Source organism: Polypterus senegalus, chromosome 2 (genome assembly GCF_016835505.1).
Source record: "Polypterus senegalus isolate Bchr_013 chromosome 2, ASM1683550v1, whole genome shotgun sequence".
Classification (NCBI taxonomy): Eukaryota; Metazoa; Chordata; class Cladistia; order Polypteriformes; family Polypteridae; genus Polypterus; species Polypterus senegalus.
The window spans coordinates 278,213,024-278,237,073 of NC_053155.1; the positions used below are offsets into that span (position 1 = coordinate 278,213,024).

The following is a 24,050-nucleotide window of genomic DNA, read 5'->3' on the forward strand; positions in this document are numbered from 1 at the left end:
TGCCTCAGCCATGGCAAAACGTTTCAAAGCCTTTCCAGGACGGACCTCGCAGTTCAGAAACAGTTTCATCCCAAGAACTATAAACACACTCAATCAATTGCTCCTTGTAGAACTGTTTGTGCTTATAAGTACAATTGCCCCACTGTTAACTTGCACTACAGTTACTACAGTTATAATATTGCACAACCTGCGGCACTTTATAAAGCACATATTTACATATGATGATGATATCATTTTTAAGATGAAATGCAGCAAAATATGTTGATTATATTATACAGATAAAACTTTAATTTCATTTAAATAATCTGTATTGTTAATAATTAAACATGTGAGGACACGGTGCTGCAGCTCTAGCAAGTTTACGTATTGTTCCTGCCTCGCGCTGTTTATTTTGCTGAGGCTGGCGTGACACTGGAAGTATTGACGGATAGAATAATTAAACACGTACTATGAAGATATTTCAATGTTCCCTAAAAGTTTTGAAGAATCATCATTGTAAGCTTACAGATGGCTTAACGTCTATTACAGAGCTGATTGTGTGGCGATTGGGTATTTGGAGAAAGAAAAGTAAGGACAGGAATTGGAGGTTAGTACATTTGAAAGAGACAGTACTGCTACAATAAATTATTTCATCGAAGGTTGCACATGTAGCAGTAGCATCTTGTGTGGGACATGAACAATCACTGCGCCACCACGCTCCCATGTTTAATAACATGCTGCCAGTCATCATGAAAATGATATCACATATACATCTCAGTATTTTAATTATTCAGAGAGATACAGTATAATATCACGAATGTAATGGATTCTGTGTCCTGTCGGAGAAAGAGAAAGAACGGAAGCACGCAGTGATTCACATACATAGAGCACATAGAAGATCAAATACAAAACAAAGCATTTAACAGGCTACTTTAGTTACGATGGGATTTGAGAAACTAGTGAATTAAACGATTTTAAGCTGAAGTTGTCCTACTTTAATGACAAAATAAACTACAGGTACATGATTAAAGTGGAAATTTCAAGATTAAAGTTGACATTTCGTGCTTTTTTCCACTGTGTGCCTATTTTTTTGTCTGTACCCTAATAAGCTTTCATATGACACTCAGATAGTAGGCTACAATTTGCCTTTTCACGGCGACTTTGATATGTGACAACTTCTTTTTTATGTTGGGCACTGTGCGACTTTGTGAACTTGAGCGTATTTTTCAATGGTTCAAGGTTTTATACAGATGAGAAATAATAAATTGGGTATAATGTAGTTGAGTGGCCCAGTGGCCAGACACACAGCTATCCTGCCAAGCAAATGACTCAGTACAGGTAGCAGAACTGACAGCTGGTATACCCTTGGTGCGGTCCATGACTATATCCCTTTTTGGACAAGAAAGGATTTTGAGATAGCCACAAGAGAGTCTATTAAGCACCAGTAGCTACCAAAAGAAATATGGAGCTTATTAGAGGACTGTGCAGGCTAGAAAGTTGGTATGGAAGAATGGGACACCAGAAATTGAACATTACATTTTACACAACCATAGAAATCAGCAGCATTTTCTACAACCTATCACAGTGAATTAAGAGTTGTTAGTAATGCAACTATAACAGTTAAACTGTGTAACCGACTAGGTGTGAGTAATACTAAGGGTCGATTTATACTTCACGCTGAGAACACGTACGCGCCCACATCATGGCTACCACACGTTCCCAGCATTCATTTCAGCATTCATGCTAAAAGTCGGAACGTGATTGTTTACTATCTACATGTGACAGCAAGCCTCTATGGAGATCCTTCTGGAATCGATGTGCGCACTTTGCTGTTTGATGAATGGGTTAAAGTGGTGAAGCAAAATGCCGACATACAGATGCATTCGTGGTGCTTTTATAGTCAAGCGTCGCATATTCCCGATCGTAATGACACGATACATTTTAAAAGTCTCACATACCATTTGTGCCGTCTATTTTTTATTTTTTTACTTTACCTGCTGTCAGGTTCAAGAACCTCGTAGCGATTAAAAACTGGGATGACATTTACGATGGTCTGCTTTAATAATAAAGTAAACTACGAGGTTAAAGTGTACATTTCGGCTTTAATCTCGAAATGTCCACTTTTTTTTCACCATGTCTTTTATTTTTTTCTCAGTGGCTCAAATACAGAGCTATACATTATGTTGCCGATGCGAAGTTGCAAAAAAAAAAATAGACAGTACAAAAGATGGTATGTGAGACTTTTAAAATGTATTGTGGCATATTATCGAAGCATTCATCCCGTAGGATCTGCATAGAGGCTTTCTGTCAGTAATGTAGATAGTTCCCAAACGTAATGACACAATACATTTTAAAAGTCTCACATACCATCTTTTGTGTCGTCTTTTTTATTTTTGCAACTTAACAACAGCAACATAATGTATAGCGTTATATTTGAGCCACTGAGAAAAAAACAAATGACACGGTGAAAACGTATTTTTTGATTAAAGCGGAAATTTCGGCTTTAATCTCGAAATGTCCACTTTAACCTCATAGTCTACTTTATCATTAAAGCAGACTGTCGTAAACGTCATCCCAGTTTTTAATTGCTACAAGCTTCTTGGACGTGACAGCAGCGGAAAGCAGCAATATGATCGCCACACAGAACAAATTAAATGTATAATATTCCAACTCTCTGCACATTTAGAATCTTAGATTTATACTTGATATCACTTTCATGATGAAATGCATTAAAGTGTGTATGTTACATTTTACATATAATTTCGTTTAACTCTTTCAGGGCTGATGTTGACTTTTGTCAAAATTCAGAGGCAGAGGAAGGTAATCCGCCATAAACGACGACAAAACACACCATTATGTTTTAGTTAAACTCCCTTTGCTAGAAGGAAAGTTAGCTTCATCGATTTAACCTCGATTCCCTGTGCATGCATGAGTAGCGAAGAGCAAACCACCTCTAAAATGACATTGACTTCTAACGAGAGACCAAAGCAAATGCACAAAGCAAAATAGTCCGTGGATGACGTTTTGCATATTATCACCAAATTGGATTCTGACTTGCCAGACTCCAGTTTTGATGCAAGTGATCTGAAGATGAAGATTGAAAACGAAAGTGAGGTACTGGCCTCAGCTGATCGGTCCCCACAGCTGATCGTGGTGCGTTCACCTGGGAGGACCGCCACTTATGGTGGCAAGAGGTACAAAACAGACTGCGTAGCACTGCCATACGAAGACTGACCAGGCACCGGCCCGCCACACTTTCCTGCCGGCCATCATGCTGCCCCTACATAACCAGCTGAGACGCTGTACAGGAGCCGACAGCAGCCACAGCAACAGACGTTTTACGTTGATTTACATGCGAATACTTTGCTTTGTGTGCTTTTCAGAAAATGCAGTTGCCTGCAAAAAATATTTAGCCCTCAAAGAGTTAAATAATGTATACTGTTAATTACACACATGGGGGAATAATTACACACATGGCAGTGTCACGGTGGTGGAGCGATAGCACTGCTGTTTCGCAAGGAGTTATGTTGCTGTTATTTCCTGCTTGTATTCCACACTGTGCCCCGGTTTCCTTCCAAAGATATGCAGATTTGGGGATTTGGTGCCGCTAAAATGATGCCGGTGTATGTGTGTGCTTGTATTCACCTTGCGATGAGCTGAGGCCTCGTCAAGGGACTGTTTCTCACTCGTGCCCAATGCTTGCTGGAATGGACACATCCCAGGATTGATGGATTTAATCAATAAACATCCTTTTCAGAGATATTGCGGTAAGGTGTCATCAGAATTTAATAGGTGTTCTAGGCAATTCACAACACAGAGAAGCCGAACATGTTCTCACCGTGAGAATTTCTCGCACTGCCACCTGGTGGATTCCTCCAGATTTAAGTAAAGTACGCGCGCAAGTATAAACACTACAACGCTTGCATAGCAGGAGCGTCCGCTGCAGCATGCGTCGCATCACGTGAAGTATAACTTCGGCCTAAGGGTATCACTGTGTGACATCAGTTATTGTTATGACTGTCTTGTGTCATAAAATAAGCTCATTCCTCCCAATAAATTGAATGCTTTGGTAAAATACAGTCTAAGAAAAGTTTAGGAACCACTGCTCTATGCCCTTCTTCACAAACTAACTCAGATAAGGGAACACATTTCTGTGAAAGTTTTGAAAACATCTTGTCATCTCTTCATCTTCCATATCACTCTCAGCAAAAAGGCTGAAATCAAAGACTCAATCTGGAAAAAGATTTTAGAAATAGGAAAACACTGAAGACCCAGGTCAGATATGGTGATAAGGTCATTATTGTTATTCTTATGCCACCACGTCAGTATTGGGTATCTGATAGTAAGTGTGTGTCGTACAGACACAAAGTGAACTGGTGAGAAATACCTAGCATGATTTATTACAAAAAACACTAATTTCTGATGACTCTGAAATTTGCATGCGTTTTATGGGACAATAGAACTTCTGGGACAGCGCAATTCATTTTTGTTCCTGAGAAATGTTGTATAAACTCAGCCTTCTTTTGGATGAAGACTGTTGAGGATGACCTCTATTGTTCTCTTTTTACCTGTGTCCAAGTATGATAACTTCTTTTTCACTTTTTAAATAACAATGTATTACATCAACAGGGTGCAGATAATCTTGTGTATATGCTGTGCCTCAAATTTTATCTCTGAGGGAAAAAAATAAAGGCAGTACTTTTTATAAGAATTGTATACCTTAGTTCTTGTCAATACAGTATTTCCTTTCTTACTACACCTAATTGTTGCTCTCACAGTGCCTGCAAAATGCTTTCCCCCTGCGCCTACCTCACTTGCTGTGCTCACCTTTGTGCTTCAATATATTTATATATCATTTACCTTAAGCTTCTTAACACATACCTAGGAAAATTACCTTGGACATATTGCAGCTGGATAGCATCTAGTTAGAAGAATATTATGCAGCCACTCAGTCAGGCGGTGGAGCTGGCACCGTCACAAGAAAGGGATACACATCTATGGCCCCTTGCTATGCAACATTCAGAAGTGAATATAAATTAAGGTAAAAAATGAACTTAAACCATATATAAGGTGGAAGATCCTTTAGATTGTGGCTAAATAACAGAATTTTTCTTAGTTAATTACAATTTACTCCTGTTGTTACACATGCATAGTTAAACCCACAGTTTGGGGATGCCACGTTTTTCATTTCGTTAATATTCAGCCACCACCCTACCAACCTTAATTCTAATTCTTTTATTATAACTAATTTATAATCTGATGTCTTGGGTGTGATGTTGACCTAGTATAAGTTATACACCATCCCAAGAAACATTATAAATAACAGAAATGTATTCCAAATGGCTAACCTTCTTATTTCCTTTAAGGGTGCTGTGAAAGGGGGTCATGTTCTGGTAAACAGTAATGCAAGTAAATACTAAAGCCAAGTCTACAAAATGAAGAAGAAATATATAAGTATGTGAGAGTGTTAATAAATTGAATCAAATAGAAAAGTGTGTTTATAAGCCAAGTATTAGTTAAAAATTACTTCAGCATATTTATAGAATGTAAGCTTTGCCAAGTGTACTTAAAAGTAAAAGCAAAATGCTTACTTTTCTTTTTCTCTGTTTATTTTGACTCACAAGAAAGAGATGCTTGCAGCTGAGAACTTCTCTGCTCTCAGCTTTCTGAATTATATCATTCAAATAACCTAGAAGCTGTCTCTGAGCCTCCACTGTAAGCATGCTGAGAAAGGGCACAGAGAGTAAAACAAACGTATGTTAGCCTGGAGTTTTTTGTGTGGTGGTCTCTGCCACTGACTACCAAAGAAAACACAAAAATTGCTCTAATAAGACAAAAGTCCTGAAAACATCCACAAATTTAGATACCTGTACTCTAAATGAACTTTGAGGTGTTTGTCATCTCAAAGTATTGAAACAGCTTCAAGTTTAAGGTCCACTCATGAAAGCAGGACTTTAATGCACAGAGCTGATATGAATTTGAAAGACAAGCCTATGTAACCTTACAATCCATCCATCCATCCATCCTCTTCCACTTATCCGAGATCGGGTTGCGGGGGCAGCAGCTTGAGCAGAGATGCCCAGACTTTCCTCTCCCTGGCCACTTCTTCTAGCTCTTCCGGGAGAATCCCAAGGCGTTCCCAGGCCAGCCGAGACATAGTCCCTACAGCGTGTCCTGGGTCTTCCCCGGGGCCTCCTCCCGGTTGGATGTGCCCGGAACACCTCACCAGGGAGGCATCCAGGAGGCATCCTGAGCAGATGCCCGAGCCACCTCATCTGACTCCTCTCGATGCTTATCATGGTGGAGGGGTTTGCGTGTCCCAATGATCATAGCAGCTCTGTTGTCCGGGGCTTTATGCCCCTGGTAGGGCCACCCAAAGCAAACTGGTCCTAGGTGAGGGATTAGGCAAAGAGCGGTTCAACAAACCTCCAATGATGAACCAAAACTTTGGACGACGTTTTCCCTTGCCCAGACGTGGGTCACCGGGGCTGCCCTCTGGAGCCAGGCCTGGAGGTGGGGCTCGATGGTGAGGGATGGCGAGCTCTTGGTGGCCGGGCCTGCACCCATGGGGCTCGGCCGGGCACAGCCCGAAGAGGTAACATGGGTCCCCCTTCCCATGGGCTCACTACCTATGGGAGGGGCCAAAGAGGTCGGGTGCAGTGTGAGTTGGGTGGTGGCCAAAGTATGGGCTTGGCGGTCTGATCCTCGGCTACAGAAACTGGCTCTAACCTTACAATGTATAAATATTATATTATATTATTATTTATTACATTTTTTTAAATATTGCATTTCATAGAGAGAGAGAGAGAGTGTGTGTATCTCTGATACCAGTTATTAGAGTTTTCTGTAGAGTTTGTCTGATTTTTGACTGTTTTTTCTGTACACCTCTGGGACTGTGACTCTACTTTGTGTATATTCATGGCACATTGAACTCCTTCACCTGGTTACTTACCTCATCCTAAAAATGTTAACTTTCAGTTAATTGGCAATCCAAAGATAGCCCAGTCTGGGTGACTTTTTTGTTGTATATAAGCATGCCTTAAAGTGAACTGATATTCCTTCCGGAAGGTTTTTCTTGCCTATCACCAAATGCAACCCTCATTGACTTTGCCTTTCCAAAAAAACAAAAAAAATGAAGGTTTGGTAAACATTGTTGGAAGGATGTACAGCATGTTGTCATTTTGTATCCTTTTTCTTTTCACAGATTATGTAGATGGTAGAAGTGATAAACAATTGCACAGAAAAAGGAAAAGGGAATAATATGGTAATGAAATGTCACATTTTTTCAAAAAAGAGAAGTATAAAATACAAATAGCCATACAAATATAATGTACAAGTAAAGATAAGTATGATTTGTAAAGAAAATGAAAGTGGCCTAAAAGATTGTAGAAAAATAATAAAGACAGGTATTGTATTTGTAAATATGTAAGTATTTGTGAATTTCCCCTTGGGATTAATAAAGTATCTATCTATCTATCTATCTATCTATCTATCTATCTATCTATCTATCTATCTATCTATCTATCTATTGAACATACTGTACTAACAAAGTACAATAAAACAAACATTGAGGTAACAGAATGAAGGCAGTGACTAGTGTTAACAGTGTTGCTTGAGTACTTTGGTGCTTTATTGTATTCTATAGCAAGCAGTGCTCTAAAGTCAGGCTGTTTTCTGGGTTACACAACTCAAAGTAGGATTCTACTTCCCCATTAACCTGAACCTTATTAGTTTACTTTATGTTTTCTCCAGAAGCTGTAACCCGTTACTACAATTTATGCTTGTCGTCTTTTCTCTCCAGTCTCATGACACTTTGAACCTTTCCCTTTCTGTTATATAGGGACCTGAATTGCCTGAATTTTCTAAACATTAGCTGCCTCGTAACTCCCTGAAACTGAACTTAATGTTGATATCTCCTGACTTTTCCTAAAAGATTTCCCACTGACAGATGTTGAAATTCCAAATTCACAGACACGGATTGCAAAATGGATTAAGTGGTCAAAGTGTTCATACTTAGAAAACGTGCCTACATACAGTACAGGCCAAAAGTTTGGACACACCTCCTCATTCAATGTGTTTTCTTTATTTTCATGACCATTTACAGCACTCCATCACTCTCCTTCTTGGTCAGATAGCCCTTACACAGCCTGGAGGTGTGTTTGGGGGTCATTGTCCTGTTGAAAAATAAATGATCGTCCAACTAACCTGACTTGTGCACAACACAACTGCGGGTCCCAACCCCATTGATAAAGCAAGAAATTCCACTAAATAACCCTGATAAGGCACACCTGTGAAGTGAAAACCATTTCAGGTGACTACCTGTTGAAGCTCATCGAGAGAATGCCAAGAGTGTGCAAAGCAGTAATCAGAGCAAAGGGTGGCTATTTTAAAGAAACTAGAATATAAAACATGTTTTCAGTTATTTCACCTTTTTTTGTTAAGTACATAACTCCACATGTGTTCATTCATAGTTTTGATGCCTTCAGTGAGAATCTACCAATGTAAATGGTCATGAAAATAAAGAAAACACATTGAACGAGGAGGTGTGTCCAAATGTTTGGCCTGTACTGTATATATTTGTGAGCACCAAAATTCATCCAGATGTTCACCGAAGAACTTTTTCTTTACTATACAAATAACAACAACAACATTTATTTATATAGCACATTTTCATACAAAAAAAAATGTAGCTCAAATAAATGCGGTCCAACCTTCTGCCTGTCAACATTACCACCAAGTCCACATTAAAGGCCAGAGCTGGTTAATCCATTAGGTGACTTAGGCAGCTACCTAGGGTACTGTTGTCTGAGGGGTGCCATTTTTGAAAGTTAAGGGGAGAGTGCTCTGTACACCAAGGTGGACCATGAGGCACCTCCTGTCACACTCCCAACCCCCCACCTCAGTAGATGCTGAGTTGGCAGTGTTACATGCTTGGCACCACTTATAAAAATAAAAGTGCACAGGCTCCATACACCAAAGGTTACATTTTCTTTAAGGTCCATAATATATACACAAAGGGGCACTGGTGGAAAAGGGAGGTCAAATCAGATTGATTTCCTGAGATGACAGAAAGTATGGATTAATGGATATGCCGGAATTCACTGAATATGAGGTAATGCTTCAGATGAGCTCTGTAATACAATAAAATAAAATGTTCTAAATTAAATTGACAGATCATCCTTATGTGGGCAAGGCACTTGATTTTGTGTTTGATACACAGTCCATCCAGAGAGCCTTTGCATATTAAACATATATTATATATATTTAACATATACTTCTTACATGGTACTGGTAACATGTAACATGGGTTTCAACAATATCTGAAGACTGGATTCTAACGTTAGGATTCAGGAATCTAGTATTTGCTCTCAAGTGCTGCATATGTTGTATTTTTATTCAGGATCATTCAATGTGTCTTCTTTATGGTTCATACCAATAAAGCTCATTATTGAATTTATTATTCTAAACATTTATAAAATATTAGATTAACAGGTTTTTGTGTTTTGCGACTTGTGTGTAATTCAGCCTTATGCTTACTTTCTACATTATAGTAGTTATTGTTAATGTCTCATAGCTCAAGGAACCTTTCTTCAACTAGCTGCCCACTTATTGTCTGAGTGAAGTCTGTATGTTCCCTCCATGGGCACAGAATACTTTGTCTGCCAGTATCAATAATGAAAATTTGAGAATAGATCTTAAAAGCCAGTGGTGCTAGCACAATATGTGGCATAAGATAATGACAGATGAAATTTTTAAATTATCATTAAGAAAGGAAAGCATTAGAGAAGTGCAGAAAATGGAAATGAATGAAAGAGTTAATACTTTAGTTTATTTAAGACAGGCTACACATAGTAATATAAAATTAAGGAAAAATCAGGAGGCAATACTCTGAAATTCCAATTTAGACCAAAGTGTAGGCTAAAATATTGGGATTCATGATACCACAAGGATTGGCATTACTAAAATGAAAAAAAAAAAGTCAGGGAAAAGCAGCAAGAAAACAAAGAAATGGAAGTTGTCTAAACAGTATAAAGGCACAATCGATTTACAAGAAGCTTTGTAAGGATTTTTTTTTAAAAAGCATAAACCAAATAAAGTGATGAAAATGTACGAGAATTTAAAAGACTCTGAAGCTTGCTTTTTTGTAAGTATTAAAAGGGGCGGTGGGAAAAGGGGAAACTGTGGTATTGTTTTTATTTTTGACAGATATAAGGTTTAAAAAGATGTTTTAGCCAGAATAGTACCATATGATTTGGGGTTACTATTTGTTTAGTATGTATACAGTTTTAATATTCATCCATGTAAAAGTACTGTAGTCTGTTGTCCTTTGGTATCTTAAAGGACATACATTTCGCATTAAATGGGGACATTCTATTTGCCCTTTGTTTGTGCTGACATGGACTGTCAATCTCCCTGAACCCTGTATTATTATGTGTGTATTTGCAAAAGGAATACTTTTTATGAATAAAACTTTTAATGATCATTAGGTATGCTTTATAAAATAAATGTGTAGTTCATGGGGGAAAAATGCTTTATGACATCTCCAGGTGATCAAAGCTAAGAATAGTAAAGATCATTAGCTGAAGTACTTCAGCCCCTGCAGTACATTATTAAAAGTATAAAAATGCAAGATATACTCCATTTTATATCATTGTCGCAAGAAGATAATTTTACTAAAGATCCTATAATCAAAGGTAAGTATTAAATGAGCTGCCACTGCTTTTCGTATAAACTAAGTTCAGATTTGAGAAACTCGAGGACAAAATGGACATGCATATCATTTTACAAAAGCTGAACAAATTTAGAGTATGTATTTCTTTCATGTTAACCAACCCTAAATTTAACTAGTAATCTTTATCTCATAGTAACATAATTGTTGCTTTAAATTTTATTTAAATTCTGCAATGGTGCTCAGTCCCTTATGTAACAAGTATTTTCAAAAATAAACTGACAGATCTTTGTATTTCTCCCTTAGATGTAATAGGCTTTTTTAATTTAATACAGCATTTTAGATTCATTATGTCATTGTAAATTCAAAAAGTGTAATATAAAACTAGATATAATTGCAAAGTTAACAAGTCAAAATGTTTTCTGCAGATTTAATATATTATTTGGTGTATTTATGTGTAAAAATGCCATTTAATTAATACTTTACATTTGCTTTGCTAGTGTGCCAGAGATATTTTGTTATAAAATATTTTTTTGCATTTAATTAACAGGATTGCCTACACATCCTGAAACACTGATGGAAAATGCATCTGATGAAAATAACATCAAACTTATGGCATTTCAAGACATAGGGAGCAATAAGCACATTTATTTCTTTATTGCATTAATAGTTTATCTTTTGATCATTCTATTTAATTGTTCAGTAATTTTTACAATTCTTCTGGACAAAGGCTTGCATGAACCCATGTACATTTTTCTATGCAATTTACTCCTTAGTGAACTTGTTGGATCTTCAAGCTTTTACATAAAATTCTTATTTGATATTCAAACAGATATGCTGGTGATTTCTCGCCCTGCTTGTTTTATTCAGAGTTTTTTTATTTCTCTTTACGTTTCAGTTGAAATATCAGTTTTAATGGTTATGGCTCATGATAGATATATAGCAATAAATTTCCCTTTACACTATTTTTGTTTAATCTCAACTAGAAAAGTACAAATTTTCATTTTTGTTGCCTGGATGTACTCTGTACTTGTGGTAACTACTAGTACATCACTAACTGCATGTCTTCCTTTATGTGGCAACATAATTAACAACCTGTATTGTAGCAACTGGGAATTTCTCAAATTGTCATGCAAATATACAAATGCTAGTAATATTTTTGGCTATTTGGTAATGTGTTCATTTTGTGTACCCTTCATTTTCATTCTCTATTCTTACATTAAAATTCTCAAAGTATGTTTGAATAGTTCTAGGTCACATAAGTTTAAAGCTCTTCAGACATGTATGCCACATCTTGTAACATTACTACTTTTTGCAACTTCACTACAATATGAAGTAATGGAGAGCAAACTGAACTTAAAGAGACAAGTAAATGCTATAACTTTATTTACTTCTTTAGAATATTTAACAGTTCCTCCTCTTTTAAATCCGTTAACCTACGGGATCATCTTACCTGGGATACGGAAAAGAATTATTTACATAGTTTCTTCGAAAATGAAATAAATTTCAGCTCAGTAATGTTAATTATGTGGTTTCCATGACACATGTGTAGTTGTGGTGGGGGGGATGTTTATCTATGAGTCTATGAGATTATTGCAAAAGAAATAAAATATATATTATGACTAAGAAAGCCTTGATTCTTGTCTCTTCTTTTTGTGCCTGTTCAATATTTATTTTGTATAAAACTGTTGGATGAATGAACTTTGTAAGCAGTATTCCAAATATTAACTGGGTTCAAGGCACTATGATGTATACTACTCAGTTGTGCTGTTTATAAGTATATCCACTCAAAGTGAAATTCACAAAAGGGCACCCGATTCCATAATATATCTACAAATTATTATAATAGGAAATTGACAGTCACTGCACTATGTTCCTTCTTGGATGTTACCCTCTATGAAGCACCATATTCTCATTTTTCAATACCATCCTTGTCCTTCGATCAGGGTGTTTTCTCAAAACTGTAATAGAATTGGGTATCTTCTCAATATCCTATGATAAATACATCAATACATGCAAATTGATATATGAATGTGAAGTTTAATTTACCTAGTCTACCATTTGTGTTGAACTGGCAAGTGTTTGCATGTAGCTGTGCCATGAAAATGGTGTGCCCATGGCTCTATACCTGGAAAGGGTTTACTGTATGAACATGGATAGATGAATTCATTTTATTTTAAAGTACAAGAAAATCGGTGAAAATGTAAAAAAAAAAGTTTTGCTTCTTACACCGCTTGAAAATAGAATTGTAAAGCAACTTTGCTTTTACACAGGTCATAACAACCGTTTTAATTAATTATTAAACATTAAAAGTCAGTTCAGTCACACAAGGCACTGTTTTACTGGGTTCTCATCAAAGCTAAATGTGAATATCGGCAGAATTTCTTTGCAGCCTGAAGTTGCTGTATGTCATGGCTGGCCTGTACTCTGTTCTTGTGAGCGCTGTGCAGTGTGGAGGCAGAACCTCTGTGTTGATTCTGGGATTTGTCAGGGGTGTGTCTTTGCTCCTACTCTGTTCAATGCTTGCATGGACTTGGTGCTGGGCAGGGTTGTGCGGTCCAGTGGCTATGGGGCATCTGTTGGTGAAGAAAGATTCACTGATCTTGACTTTGCCAAGTCAATGGAGGCTCTGATCGGAACTCTTGAGAGACTGAGTGAGGAGTCTGAGTGTCTGGGCTTATGATTGCCCTGGATAAAAATTCAGATCCAAGCCTTTAATAAACTCTTGGGCACAACCATTAACAGTGTGTCTTTTTGTGGAGGGAGTGTTGACCACGTTGAGAGGTTTTCTTATCTCATCAGTGACATTCATGTCTCTGTTGCGTCTTTCTATGAAGTCAGTAGACAGATTGGGAGAAATGGGGGGTCATGAGGTCGCTGGAAAGGGCTGTGTGGCACTCGCAATATCTATGCAGAAGGACGAAGGTCCACGTCTTTAGAGTCCTGGAGCTTCCTTTTTGCTATATGGTTGCGAGACTGGACATTATCCAGTGACCTAAGACAGAGACTGAACTACTTCGGCTCTGTGTCTCTTCAGAGAATTCTTGTGTACTGCTGGTTTGACTGGTTTTGGTGGGTGTGGCGACATGTATCAGTTCATGCTCCCCAACCTGACCTAAGTTTTTTAAACCTGAGCAACAACAGCTTGTACAGCTTAGTGCTCATTAGAAACATGCAGGGGAAACTAGCATGTATCTCCGTACAATAAAAAGCATGGGTTCATGGTGGAGTATATAGTTTAATTAATTGTGATATATAAAATATAATACTACAGTTTCAAATGGCACAACTGAAGCCAAAGAAGATTCATGCTGTAAGCTCATGAACAGGGTGCACATCTGTTGAATATGATGTAACACAAACATTAGCTAAAATATATTAGATTTAAAAATGTTTAAATAAAATTGAAATCTACATGAACAGGAAAACAAGCAAAACAAAGCAGCTTTGTATGAAACTTTGGCATTATGGGAACCAGGATGCATAAAGGAAAACACAAAGAAAACAAAACACTTCTAAAACTTGCTAAAATGGTGTTATGAAGAGTGGAACGACAGATGCTCAAGTTAAGAATAATTTTAAAAAGTAAGCTGTACGAAAGTTAAGGAAACTAAATTAATAATAAATAAATAAATAAATAAATAAATAAATATTTGGATCATGGGAACTGGGAAACAAAAATGTAAATGCACAAAGAGAAAAAAATATTGAAAACAATGTCAGAATTTATAGAAAAAACTACTGAAATTTGTCAAAACAGTCCCCCTAATCTGACATAAACTGCATGGATGTAATAGTGACGCAATGGCTTCTATTGTTACCTTACATGTTGAAAATTAATTGAATTCCCAGCCCAGTCACTGACTGCGGAGAGCTTAAATATTCTCCCAGCACCTATATGATTTTTCCCAGTTCCCTGATTAACTACTTTCTCCTTATAAATGTAAATTTTATGTTAATTGCCAATTCTGAAAAGGACCAGCTAATGGTGTGCATAAGTGGGCATTTAGTGAGTTGGTTTTACTTCTAGAGGTTTTTTGACCCTTGCACCAGACACAGTTTATACAGGCTCTGCTTTCCAGAAACAATGTAATGCATGTTATCATCTTGTATCATCCATCCATCCATCCATCTATCCATCCATTCGTATATCCATTTTCTTGCACATATCTAGATCTGGGTTGCAGGGGCGGCAGTTCTAAGCAATGATGCCCACACATCCCTTTCTAACTGATTGGCAGAATTACTTCTTTTGGTCACTACCCAGAGCTTGTGACCAAAGTTGAAGACAGGAACATAGATCAACTAGTAAATCGAAGTTTTTAGCCCAGCTCCCTCTTTACCATGACTGACTGATACAATAACCACCTGACTGTGGATGCTGCTCCGATTTGCCTGTTTTGCTCTACTGTTCCCTTCATCCATTACACATTAGCAAGATTCCAAGATACTTAAGCTCCCTTGCTTGAGGCAGCACTTCATCCCCAAACCAGGGAGGACACTCCACCCCTTTCCATCTGAAAATCATTACCTTGGACTTGGAGGTGCCTTTCCTCATCGCAGCAATCCGATACTCTGCTTCAAACCACCCCAGTGTGTGTCTTAGTCACAGCCCAATGAAGCCAGCAGAACAAAATCATTTGCTAAAAGCAGAAATGTGATTCTGATGCCACAGCACTGGACACCCTTCACTCTTTCAGTGCACCTAGAAATTCTATCCATAAATATTATGAAAAGAATCAGTGACAAAGGACAGCCCTGGAGGAGTCCCACACCCACCAGTAATGAGTATGACTTACTGACAGCAATTCTAACCAAGCTTTTCCTCCAGTTCTATAGGGACTGCGTTGCTAATAACAACTAGCCAGTTACCCCATACTACCAAAGCACCCCACACAAGAAACAAAGAGGGATGTGGTCATATGCCTTTTCCAAGTCCACAAAATACATTTAGACTGGTTGGGCATACTCTGTGAGCCTTCTGGAATCCTTGTGAGGGTTGTAAAAGATGAAGCAATAGACAATATCAAGGTTTGGGGTTTTCCGGCCCCGTATATTGCAGACAATCCACAATATTGCAAAAAGAAAACAGGTCAAAATATAAACAAAATAGTTCATATGCGCGACGCCCTTCAGAGGCATCGGCGGCCATTTTATAGAGGAGGAGCCGGAAGTCGAGGAATGCTGGGAAGGAACCGTGAGGGAGGATGGGACTGCTGACGTCAGGAAAGATGGCGGAGGAAGGGCGGAAGTGGACGTACTGTGGGCAGGCTATGATGGCGGAGCGTCTCTTTTTCTGGAAGACAAAGGAGAAAGGTTAGTACCCCGCCACTCCCTGCCGGCGAACATCTTTTGAAGCACTTTAAGATCCGTCCACGGCCTCCTACTCGCACATGCGTGACACGACCCCCCCCCTTAGCCCAAGACCATCAGGTTGGGCGGACCTAACCGAGAGGTCGTGGATGCGAGAGAGGGCATCGGCATTGGCGTGAAGGCCGCTGCGGTGATAAGTGACCGCGAACTTATAGGGCTGTAAGTCCAGAAACCACCTGGTGACCAGCGGATTCGACTCTTTGTGGAGGGACATCCACTGAAGCGCAGCGTGATCAGTCACCAGAGTGAATTCGTGACCCAACAGGTAGTACCGGAGATAAGTCACGGCCCACTTAATGGCCAGGGCTTCCCTCTCCACTGCCGCGTACCTGGCCTCTCAGTCCAGCAGTTTCCGGCTTAAGTACTATCGACGCTTTGGCTCAACATGGCGCCCAGGCCTGTGTCCGAAGCGTCGGTCTGGAGGATAAAAGGCCGCCCAAAATCAGGGGTCCTTAATACAGGTGCCGACATTAGGGCCTTTTTCAGGTCATTGAATGCATGTTCCGCCTTGTCGTTCCATACAACATGCAGGGGAGCGCCCTTCTTTGTGAGATTAGTCAAGGGTGCTGCCCTTTTGAAGAAATGGGGTACGAACCGGCGGTAGTACCCCGCCAGCCCCAAGAAAGCCTGCACCTGTCTCTTGGTATTCGGACGGGGCCATTCCAGGATGTCTTTGACTTTGGAACATTGGGGTCTCACCTGTCCTCGTCCTACAAGGTAGCCTAAATACTTGGCCTCCTTTAAGCCAAAAAAACACTTACGGGGGTTAATGTGGAGGCCGGCTTCAGCGAGTGTTGCGAAGACAGCAGAGACCTGCAATAGATGCTCCTCCCAGGTGCCAGAATAGATGACGACGTCATCCATGTAGGCGGCACTATAGGACTGGTGGGGCTTCAGCACTCTATCCACCAGACGCTGAAAGGTCGCTGGGGCCCCGTGCAGCACAAATTGGAGGACCTTGTATTGCCAATGTCCACTAGGGGTGCTAAAAGCCGTCTTTTCTTTTGCAGATGCCGTTAAGGGAATTTGCCAATACCCTTTCGTCATATCAAGAGTAGTAAAGTACCGAGCCGCACCCAGCCTCTCGAGCAGGTCGTCAATGCGGGGCATCGGGTAGGTGTTGAACTTGGAGGCCTGGTTTAGATGTCTAAAGTCATTGCAGAACCTCCAGGAGTAATCCGGCTTGGAAACGAGGACGATTGGGCAGGACCAAGGGCTATGGCTTTCCTCCATAATGTCCATATCCAACATTCGTTGCACCTCCAGTTCCACTTCGGCGCGTTTTGCCTCCGGGAGTTTATAGGGCCTCTCCCAGACGATCACTCCGGGGTCCATGACTATATCGTGTGCAATCAGCGAGGTCCGGCCTGGTGACTCGCTCACTACTTCGGGGATGGCATGGATAGCCTGGGTTATCTCCGCCGCTGTAGGGGTGTCAGCTCGTCACCGAGGTTAAGGGCAGACGTGCTAGCGAAAAGGGAGAGGGATCTACGAGTTTCGGGAGGCTCGTCCCTGTCCTTCCAGGGTTTTAACAAATTGACATGGTAAATCCTGTCGCTCGGTCGACGATTAGGTTGCTTAACTAAATAGTCATCGAGCCCCTTTCTTTCCTTAACCTCGTATGGCCCCTGCCAGTGAACTAGCAACTTGGAGTGGGAGGTAGGAACGAGCACCATCACTCGATCCCCCGGGTGGAACTCCCAGAAGGACGGATTTGCGGTTGTAACACCGGGCCTGCGCTGCCTGCGCACGAGTCACGTGGTCCTTTAGGAGTGGCCTGATTTTAGCGAGCCTGTCGCGCAGTTACGCCACATACTCCAATATATTGGAGGAGGGAAGGGCCTCAGCCTCCCAGCCCTCTTTTAGTATGTCTAAAAGTCCCCGGGGTTGTCGGCCGTACAATAATTCAAAAGGGGAGAAGCCTGTAGAGGCCTGGGGCACCTCCTGGTAGGCAAAAAGCACGAGCGGTAGGAGCTGGTCCCAATTCCTGCCATCGGCGCTGACTACCTTGCGGAGCATCTGTTTAAGCGTCTGGTTAAAACATTCTACCAGCCCGTATGTTTGGGGGTGGTAGACAGACGTCTTCAGGTGCTTAATTCTCAGTAATTTGGAAACCTCCCTGAACGTATCTGAGGTGAAGGGAATACCCTGGTCCATGAGGACTTCTTTGGGGATACCCACTCTCGAAAATAGGTTGACTAATTCCCGTGCGATATTCTTGGTGTTAGCGGAGCGCAGGGGAACCGCCTCTGGGTATCGGGTTGCATAATCTACCATGACCAGTATGTATTTGTGGCCACGGTTTGAGGGTTCCAGGGGTCCTACTAAGTCCACCCCTATTCGGTCAAACGGGATGTCTATCAGGGGTATTGGGACGAGAGGAGCGCGGTCCCTCCTAGGAATCTGGTGAATCTGACATTCCGGACAGGATTGACAGAAGCGCCGGACCTCCTCGTTGATCCCGGGCCAGTAAAAGCTGAGCTTGATTCTCTCCAATGTCTTCTCGGCCCCGAGGTGGGCGCCTAGGAGGTGAGCGTGAGCTAGTTCACATACCTTCCGCCTGAAGGTACGCGGCACTAGCAACAATTTCCGCACCTCACCCTCGTGGGTTGCCACCCGATACAACAGATTATTCTCCAGCACAAAGAAGGGCTCGCGTGGCATGGAACCGTCAGCTTGTGAGCTGCCTGGAAGAACAATCGCATTCCGGGCAAACCGCAGGGAATCGTCATTCCACTGCTCCCTTTTAAACGAGGCAGGTGTGGACCGAAATAGGTGGTCCAAATTGCTCAGGGGGTCTTGGGAGCGGGTTGGCAGAAGTGTTCCCTGGCTCGTCCCTTCCCCGGTGGATGCTTCCAGGTCAGAGTCCGTCGCCTGAGAAACTTCCCCCGAAGTGCCTGCTCCATTTTGGCTTGCCTCAGAGCATGGCGTGGAGACCGCGGGAAGGGTGCCTCGCCCCCTCATAACCAGACCTAGCGAGGCCCTGGGAGCAGTGTTCGTCTTACCGCTTTTCCTGTGCAACCAGTCTTGTCCCAAAATTACTGGATGGGGGGGTCGGGCAACACCACGACCGTCAAGTTGGAAATTTGTCCCTTCCATGTGATGTAACAGCGGGCGGAACGGTAAGACTTGGTCTCCCCATGCACACAAGTGACTTGCAAGTGCTGCGAAAGCCACTGTCACAGTAATACGTAACGGCGAGCGACATTTGTAATGTTGCTGTCGGAGTCAAATAGAGCCACCACCGAGCGTCCGTTTAATAACACCACTCCTGTGTTTGGACTTGCCAGCGGGTGCGATGGAGTACAGTACCTTTCGGCGGTGGCCCAGGTGCAGTCCATCGGCTCCGTTGGGGTGTTGAGGGGACAGGTCTGCAGTAGATGGCCGGTCTCGCTGCACTTGTAACAGCGTGGGGAGGCCAGCCTTTCTTTAGGCCTCTGCGGTGCTTCCGCAACGCGTCGAAAGGGCTCGGGATGGCTGCCCGTCCCTGTCGGTTCCTACGAGCTTGCCTTTCCGACCCTTGGTAGACCGCAAGCTGATGCTCCAGGACTTCCAGGAGGCCTGGCATGTCCTTATAAGGATGGCGCCGGACCTGCTGGGCGAGGGAGCTTGGCAAGGCGTTTACCAGGCCCTCACAGGCCACCTGTTCAACAACCTTCCGGGCTTGGGGACCTTCGGGCCGTAACCAGCGTCCCATTTTGCCCCAGAAGTCGAAGGCCTGTGCACGGGCCGGCTTCTCCGGGTCAAACTGCCAGCTCCACCATTCGGTCGCCTGCTGGCCTGGCGTGATGCCGTAGCATGCCAGGATCTCCTGCTTTAGGAGGTCATAACTCGCGGCCTCCTCCTCGAGGAGGTCGTAATAAGCCCGCTGCGCGTGTCCCTTCAGGTAGGGCGCCAGAATGGGCGCCCACTCGGACCGCTGCCACTCGTTCCGGGTGGCCGTCAGTTCGAAGATGCCCAGGTAGGACTCGATGTCATCCGCCTCTGTCATGGGCACCAGAGGCGTAGGCGTTGGACGAGGCGGATCGGGTCTTACCCTTCGGGCTTCTGCCAACCTGGCCTTCGTTTCCTCCAACTCGCTGGTGGTTGCGGCTTGCGCCTGCTGCAGGGCCGGGATCTGGGTATTCATCCCCTGCAGCACTGTGTTTAGGTCTTGCCCTTCAGTCATCTCTCTCGGGCTGTTATCCTGCCGACTACGCCACTGTAAAAGATGAAGCAATAGACAATATCAAGGTTTGGGGTTTTCCGGCCCCGTATATTGCAGACAATATACAATATTGCAAAAAGAAAACAGGTTAAAATATAAAAAAATAGTTCATATGCGCGACGCCCTTCAGAGGCGTCGGCGGCCATTTTATAGAGGAGGAGCCGGAAGTGGAGGAATGCTGGGAATGAACCGTGAGGGAGGATGGGACTGCTGACGTCAGGAAAGATGGCGGAGGAAGGGCGGAAGTGGACGTACTGCGGGTAGGCTATGATGGCGGAGCGTCTCTTTTTCTGGAAGACAAAGGAGAAAGGTTAGTACCCCGCCACTCCCTGCCGGCGAACGTCTTTCGAAGCGCTTTAAGATCTGTTCGCGGCCTTCTACTCACGCATGCGTGACAGGGTAAAAAGCTGGTACAGTGTTCTACACTTAAGATGAAGTCTGCATTTTTCCTCCTGAATCTGAGGCATATGGACAGACTTTATCCAGGTGGGAATCTGGATCAACACAGGCTGCCATTTCTCTACCCCACGCTGGGAGGTTTTTCGGAAACTTTGCCGACACGTGTCCCAAAGGGGACGTGTCCCAAGTCTTTTATACTGTTTTTCTTCAACTTGCTGGTCCTTTCTGTCTCCAAACAAGGGCAGGAAAGGGCTGAACTCCTCCTCCACAAAATACAGAAATATTATAGTGCTTACATGCCAGTTCTCATTCTCCCAACAAGGAAATAAGACTTTGTACTGACAGAGGACAGAAATACTCTTCTGTGTTTAAGCTGACTATACACTCCTCCAGTTGTCTTTGGCTATCCAATGCTTGGCTAGCAATTCTAACTGCTGAGCCCTGTGTGCCAAATTTAACATGCACATGTGAATAGATCCATAACAGTGAGCATAGAGACAGTGACTTTAATATTAAAGAAAAATGTAGTATAACACTAATCCAGTGGCACTGTCTCCAACCTCCATATAATGTTGAAAAGGTGTGTCAGCCAAGACAGCCCAACAACATCCTGGGGCTTTAATAACTCAGTGTGAGTATCATCCTCCCCCAGAGTCTTGCCACTAAGGAGTTTTTTTTTAACTACTTCAGCAACTTCCTCCTTCAAGTCCATTACCTCTGCTTCCTCAAGGGAAGGGGAGTCATGGGATTTAGGAGGTCATCAATGTTGTCCTTCCAAGGTCCAACTATATCCCCAGATGAGGTAAAAATGTCCTCCATTCCTGCTATAAACCACATAGACAAAGCACTGCCTTTCCCTCCTGAGATACCTGACAGTGTGCCAGAAACTCTTTCAGGCAGACTGAAAGTCATTTTCCATGACCAACCCAGAAGACGGCACCTCTGGTTCTGCCCCAGAAGATATTACATCCGGTCCCTCCCCAGAAGACATCACTTCTGGTTCCTCTCCTGATTGACATTGTTTCCCCCCTCAGACTTTAAAACAACCTTGCCTGTACTATTGCTTCAATTTTGTTTTGGACTATTGTTTATTAGGACCATTTTTCTCAACCTTTTACATTCATAGACAACTTTCAAGTATATGGGAGGCTGCCCCAAACATTTTTCTTGTGTCAAGGCTTGATTACCGTAGATCCCGGAATACAGGCCGACCCGGTATATTAGCCGAACCCCTTCTCTACCTACTAAATTACATGTATTTGCCGATGACCGGTATTTAAGCCGACCCCCTTCTCCAAGCAAAATTTTCTAAATTTCCTTAAAAGTGTCTCTTCGGGTATATTTATAATGTTTATCGGCGAGAATTTGAGACTGCCGGCATTTTTGATATATAATATAATGTGCATAATTTACCAAAACAATAATTTTTCTAATGTTCTAACCATAAAGTTATAAAAAGTGCCTAGCCTACTTCGAGTAAGCTAGGAGCATGGCGGCATGCATGGTCGCAGCGGCTCAGGGCTCTCCTTTTCAGTGCACTTTTTTGTTGTTTTTGTACTTTTTTTTTTTGTCCTTGTTTGTGCACGATCGGTTCGAACATCCGCTACACCATTCAGAACCTTATAGACATCGATGTCCAGAGCCAGACATCTGTTTCGAGTGTTTTTCATCACACGCACAACATCCCAGACAACATAGCGAGACCAGCGGACTCTCCGTGGATTGTTGTCGGGTCTAGGAGACGACACAGACGGAGGGGGGAAAGAAAGCGGAAGCGGGGTCGCAGATCCGGCATTATGCTAAAGCTAAAAAACAACCATACAAGCCCTATACAGAACTTTTTTCTGCACTGAAGGAGCTGCTTTTAATCTCATTGTAGATGCGTATAGTGACAATAACAGGCATTCTATTCTAGAAACAATTTCATACTGTACTCACCATTTAATTTGACATCTTTGGGCTTCAGGAAGGGAGGAGATATTTCCATACAATGTCCATCTTCGTTTCGATTGCGATCACTTACTTTTACCTTCTCTTCCTTCCTTAGCAATTATGTGTCTTGCTTGCATGGTTTTAATGAATTATATATATAGGTAAATCACTGCAATGACGGAAATTACATCCACAAACACATGTATCTGGGCTCCGACTGACGCTACTAATGCTCTCAGTATTTTGTTTACAATCGCGCAAGCGGATACACGTGACCGCATCCGTTTCGTAACGCAAGATATTGATCGTAAATCAAAACAAAAAATTTCATTTTAAACTTCCCGATAATTTATTATAAATTTTATTAATAAAATCAACAACTAAAACACTTTTTTGAATAAATTCTTTATTTAATTTAAAGTACCGGCATGCAAAGTTACTTTACTTTTAAGTTCACCTGAAAGATGGCTCTGTGGTTTTGTCATTATTTACTTCCGTATTCATCAGCAAAACCGGCATTGCACTGGAAATCTTGAATCTGAAACGATACTCGTTGTATAAACCGACCCCCAAACTCCAAGCCAAAAATCTAGGACGAAATTCTCAGCTTATATAACGGGATATACGGTAAGTATCACAGTTGGTGTAGTTGGCAGGACACCTTCAGGAACCAGGAGCAGGACCTAGGAGTAGCCTTGACACGCCACCCCAAAAACTTCACCTCTTACAGGTCCAGGTTGGAGAATACCACACCCAAGTTGCTGGGTATGGGTCATCTATGGGGAGAATCCAACATCACTTCCAACCCAGCATTAGGTTGGGATAGTGGGAAGAAGGTCATCAAAGACCAACAGAAAAGGGCCAAACTCAGAGGTGAAAATGAATGAGACTTATTATAACCCTCTGAGGGAAGAGACCACCAACCAAAACCCCACAGATGCAGAGCCCTCTTCAAAAGGTGGAAAAACAGCAGGCCAGGAAAATCTTGAAGTGGGGCTTCAATCCAGGGCAGCCGTCTCTGTCCGGAGTGGGCGCCAAAGAGCCTCAATGCATCACGGTGGCATTTGCCAGACGACAAGGGAAGGTGTGGAGAGGCCCGGAGAGGGAGATGTTGCACTCTGTTTAATCCCCTGTCATTTCTTCACACCGGGGTGGCAATCATTAACAGGTATAGGACTTACCCCTTATGGATTCCAGCAGCAACATTTCTATTGTAGCTCACCACTTAGTGTTACAGTGACAATAGTTAAAAATCAAGACCAGTCTGATCTGTATTCATGGAGACATCTGTCAGTATACAGTAAGTAACCTGTAACATCAGCTAAGAGGGGACTCTAAAGTACTAAAAAACTCTCCATTTCCGGTGATACTAGGGCGAGACTGGTCTGATAATAAAAGCAATTTAACGCTAACCACCCCGAAACAAAACTTTGTTTCTAATAATGTTCACAGACAGCTGAGTGAAGGAAGGTAATTGCTCCCGGTGACGTT

General features: G+C 42.0%; 1 protein-coding gene across 1 annotated transcript; it reads left to right on the top strand.

Moving 5' to 3' along the window:
• The first annotated feature begins 10,603 nt into the window (after positions 1-10,603).
• Positions 10,604-12,151, top strand: LOC120524507 (olfactory receptor-like protein OLF4). The gene is made up of 3 exons (XM_039746341.1): positions 10,604-10,673; positions 11,199-11,693; positions 12,048-12,151. The coding sequence occupies exons 1-3, from the start codon at positions 10,604-10,606 to the stop codon at positions 12,149-12,151; spliced, it is 669 nt and encodes a 222-aa protein (XP_039602275.1).
• The last annotated feature ends 11,899 nt before the right edge of the window (positions 12,152-24,050 follow it).

Bases quoted from the DNA above. Each gene is read 5' to 3' on its own strand.
- LOC120524507 (XM_039746341.1), top strand. From the start codon at position 10,604: ATGCAAGATATACTCCATTTTATATCATTGTCGCAAGAAGATAATTTT. The intron at 10,674-11,198 runs GTAAGTATTAAA...TTTAATTAACAG, and splicing joins TAAAGATCCTATAATCAAAG to GATTGCCTACACATCCTGAA. The intron at 11,694-12,047 runs GTACATCACTAA...TTACTTCTTTAG, and splicing joins TGTACTTGTGGTAACTACTA to AATATTTAACAGTTCCTCCT.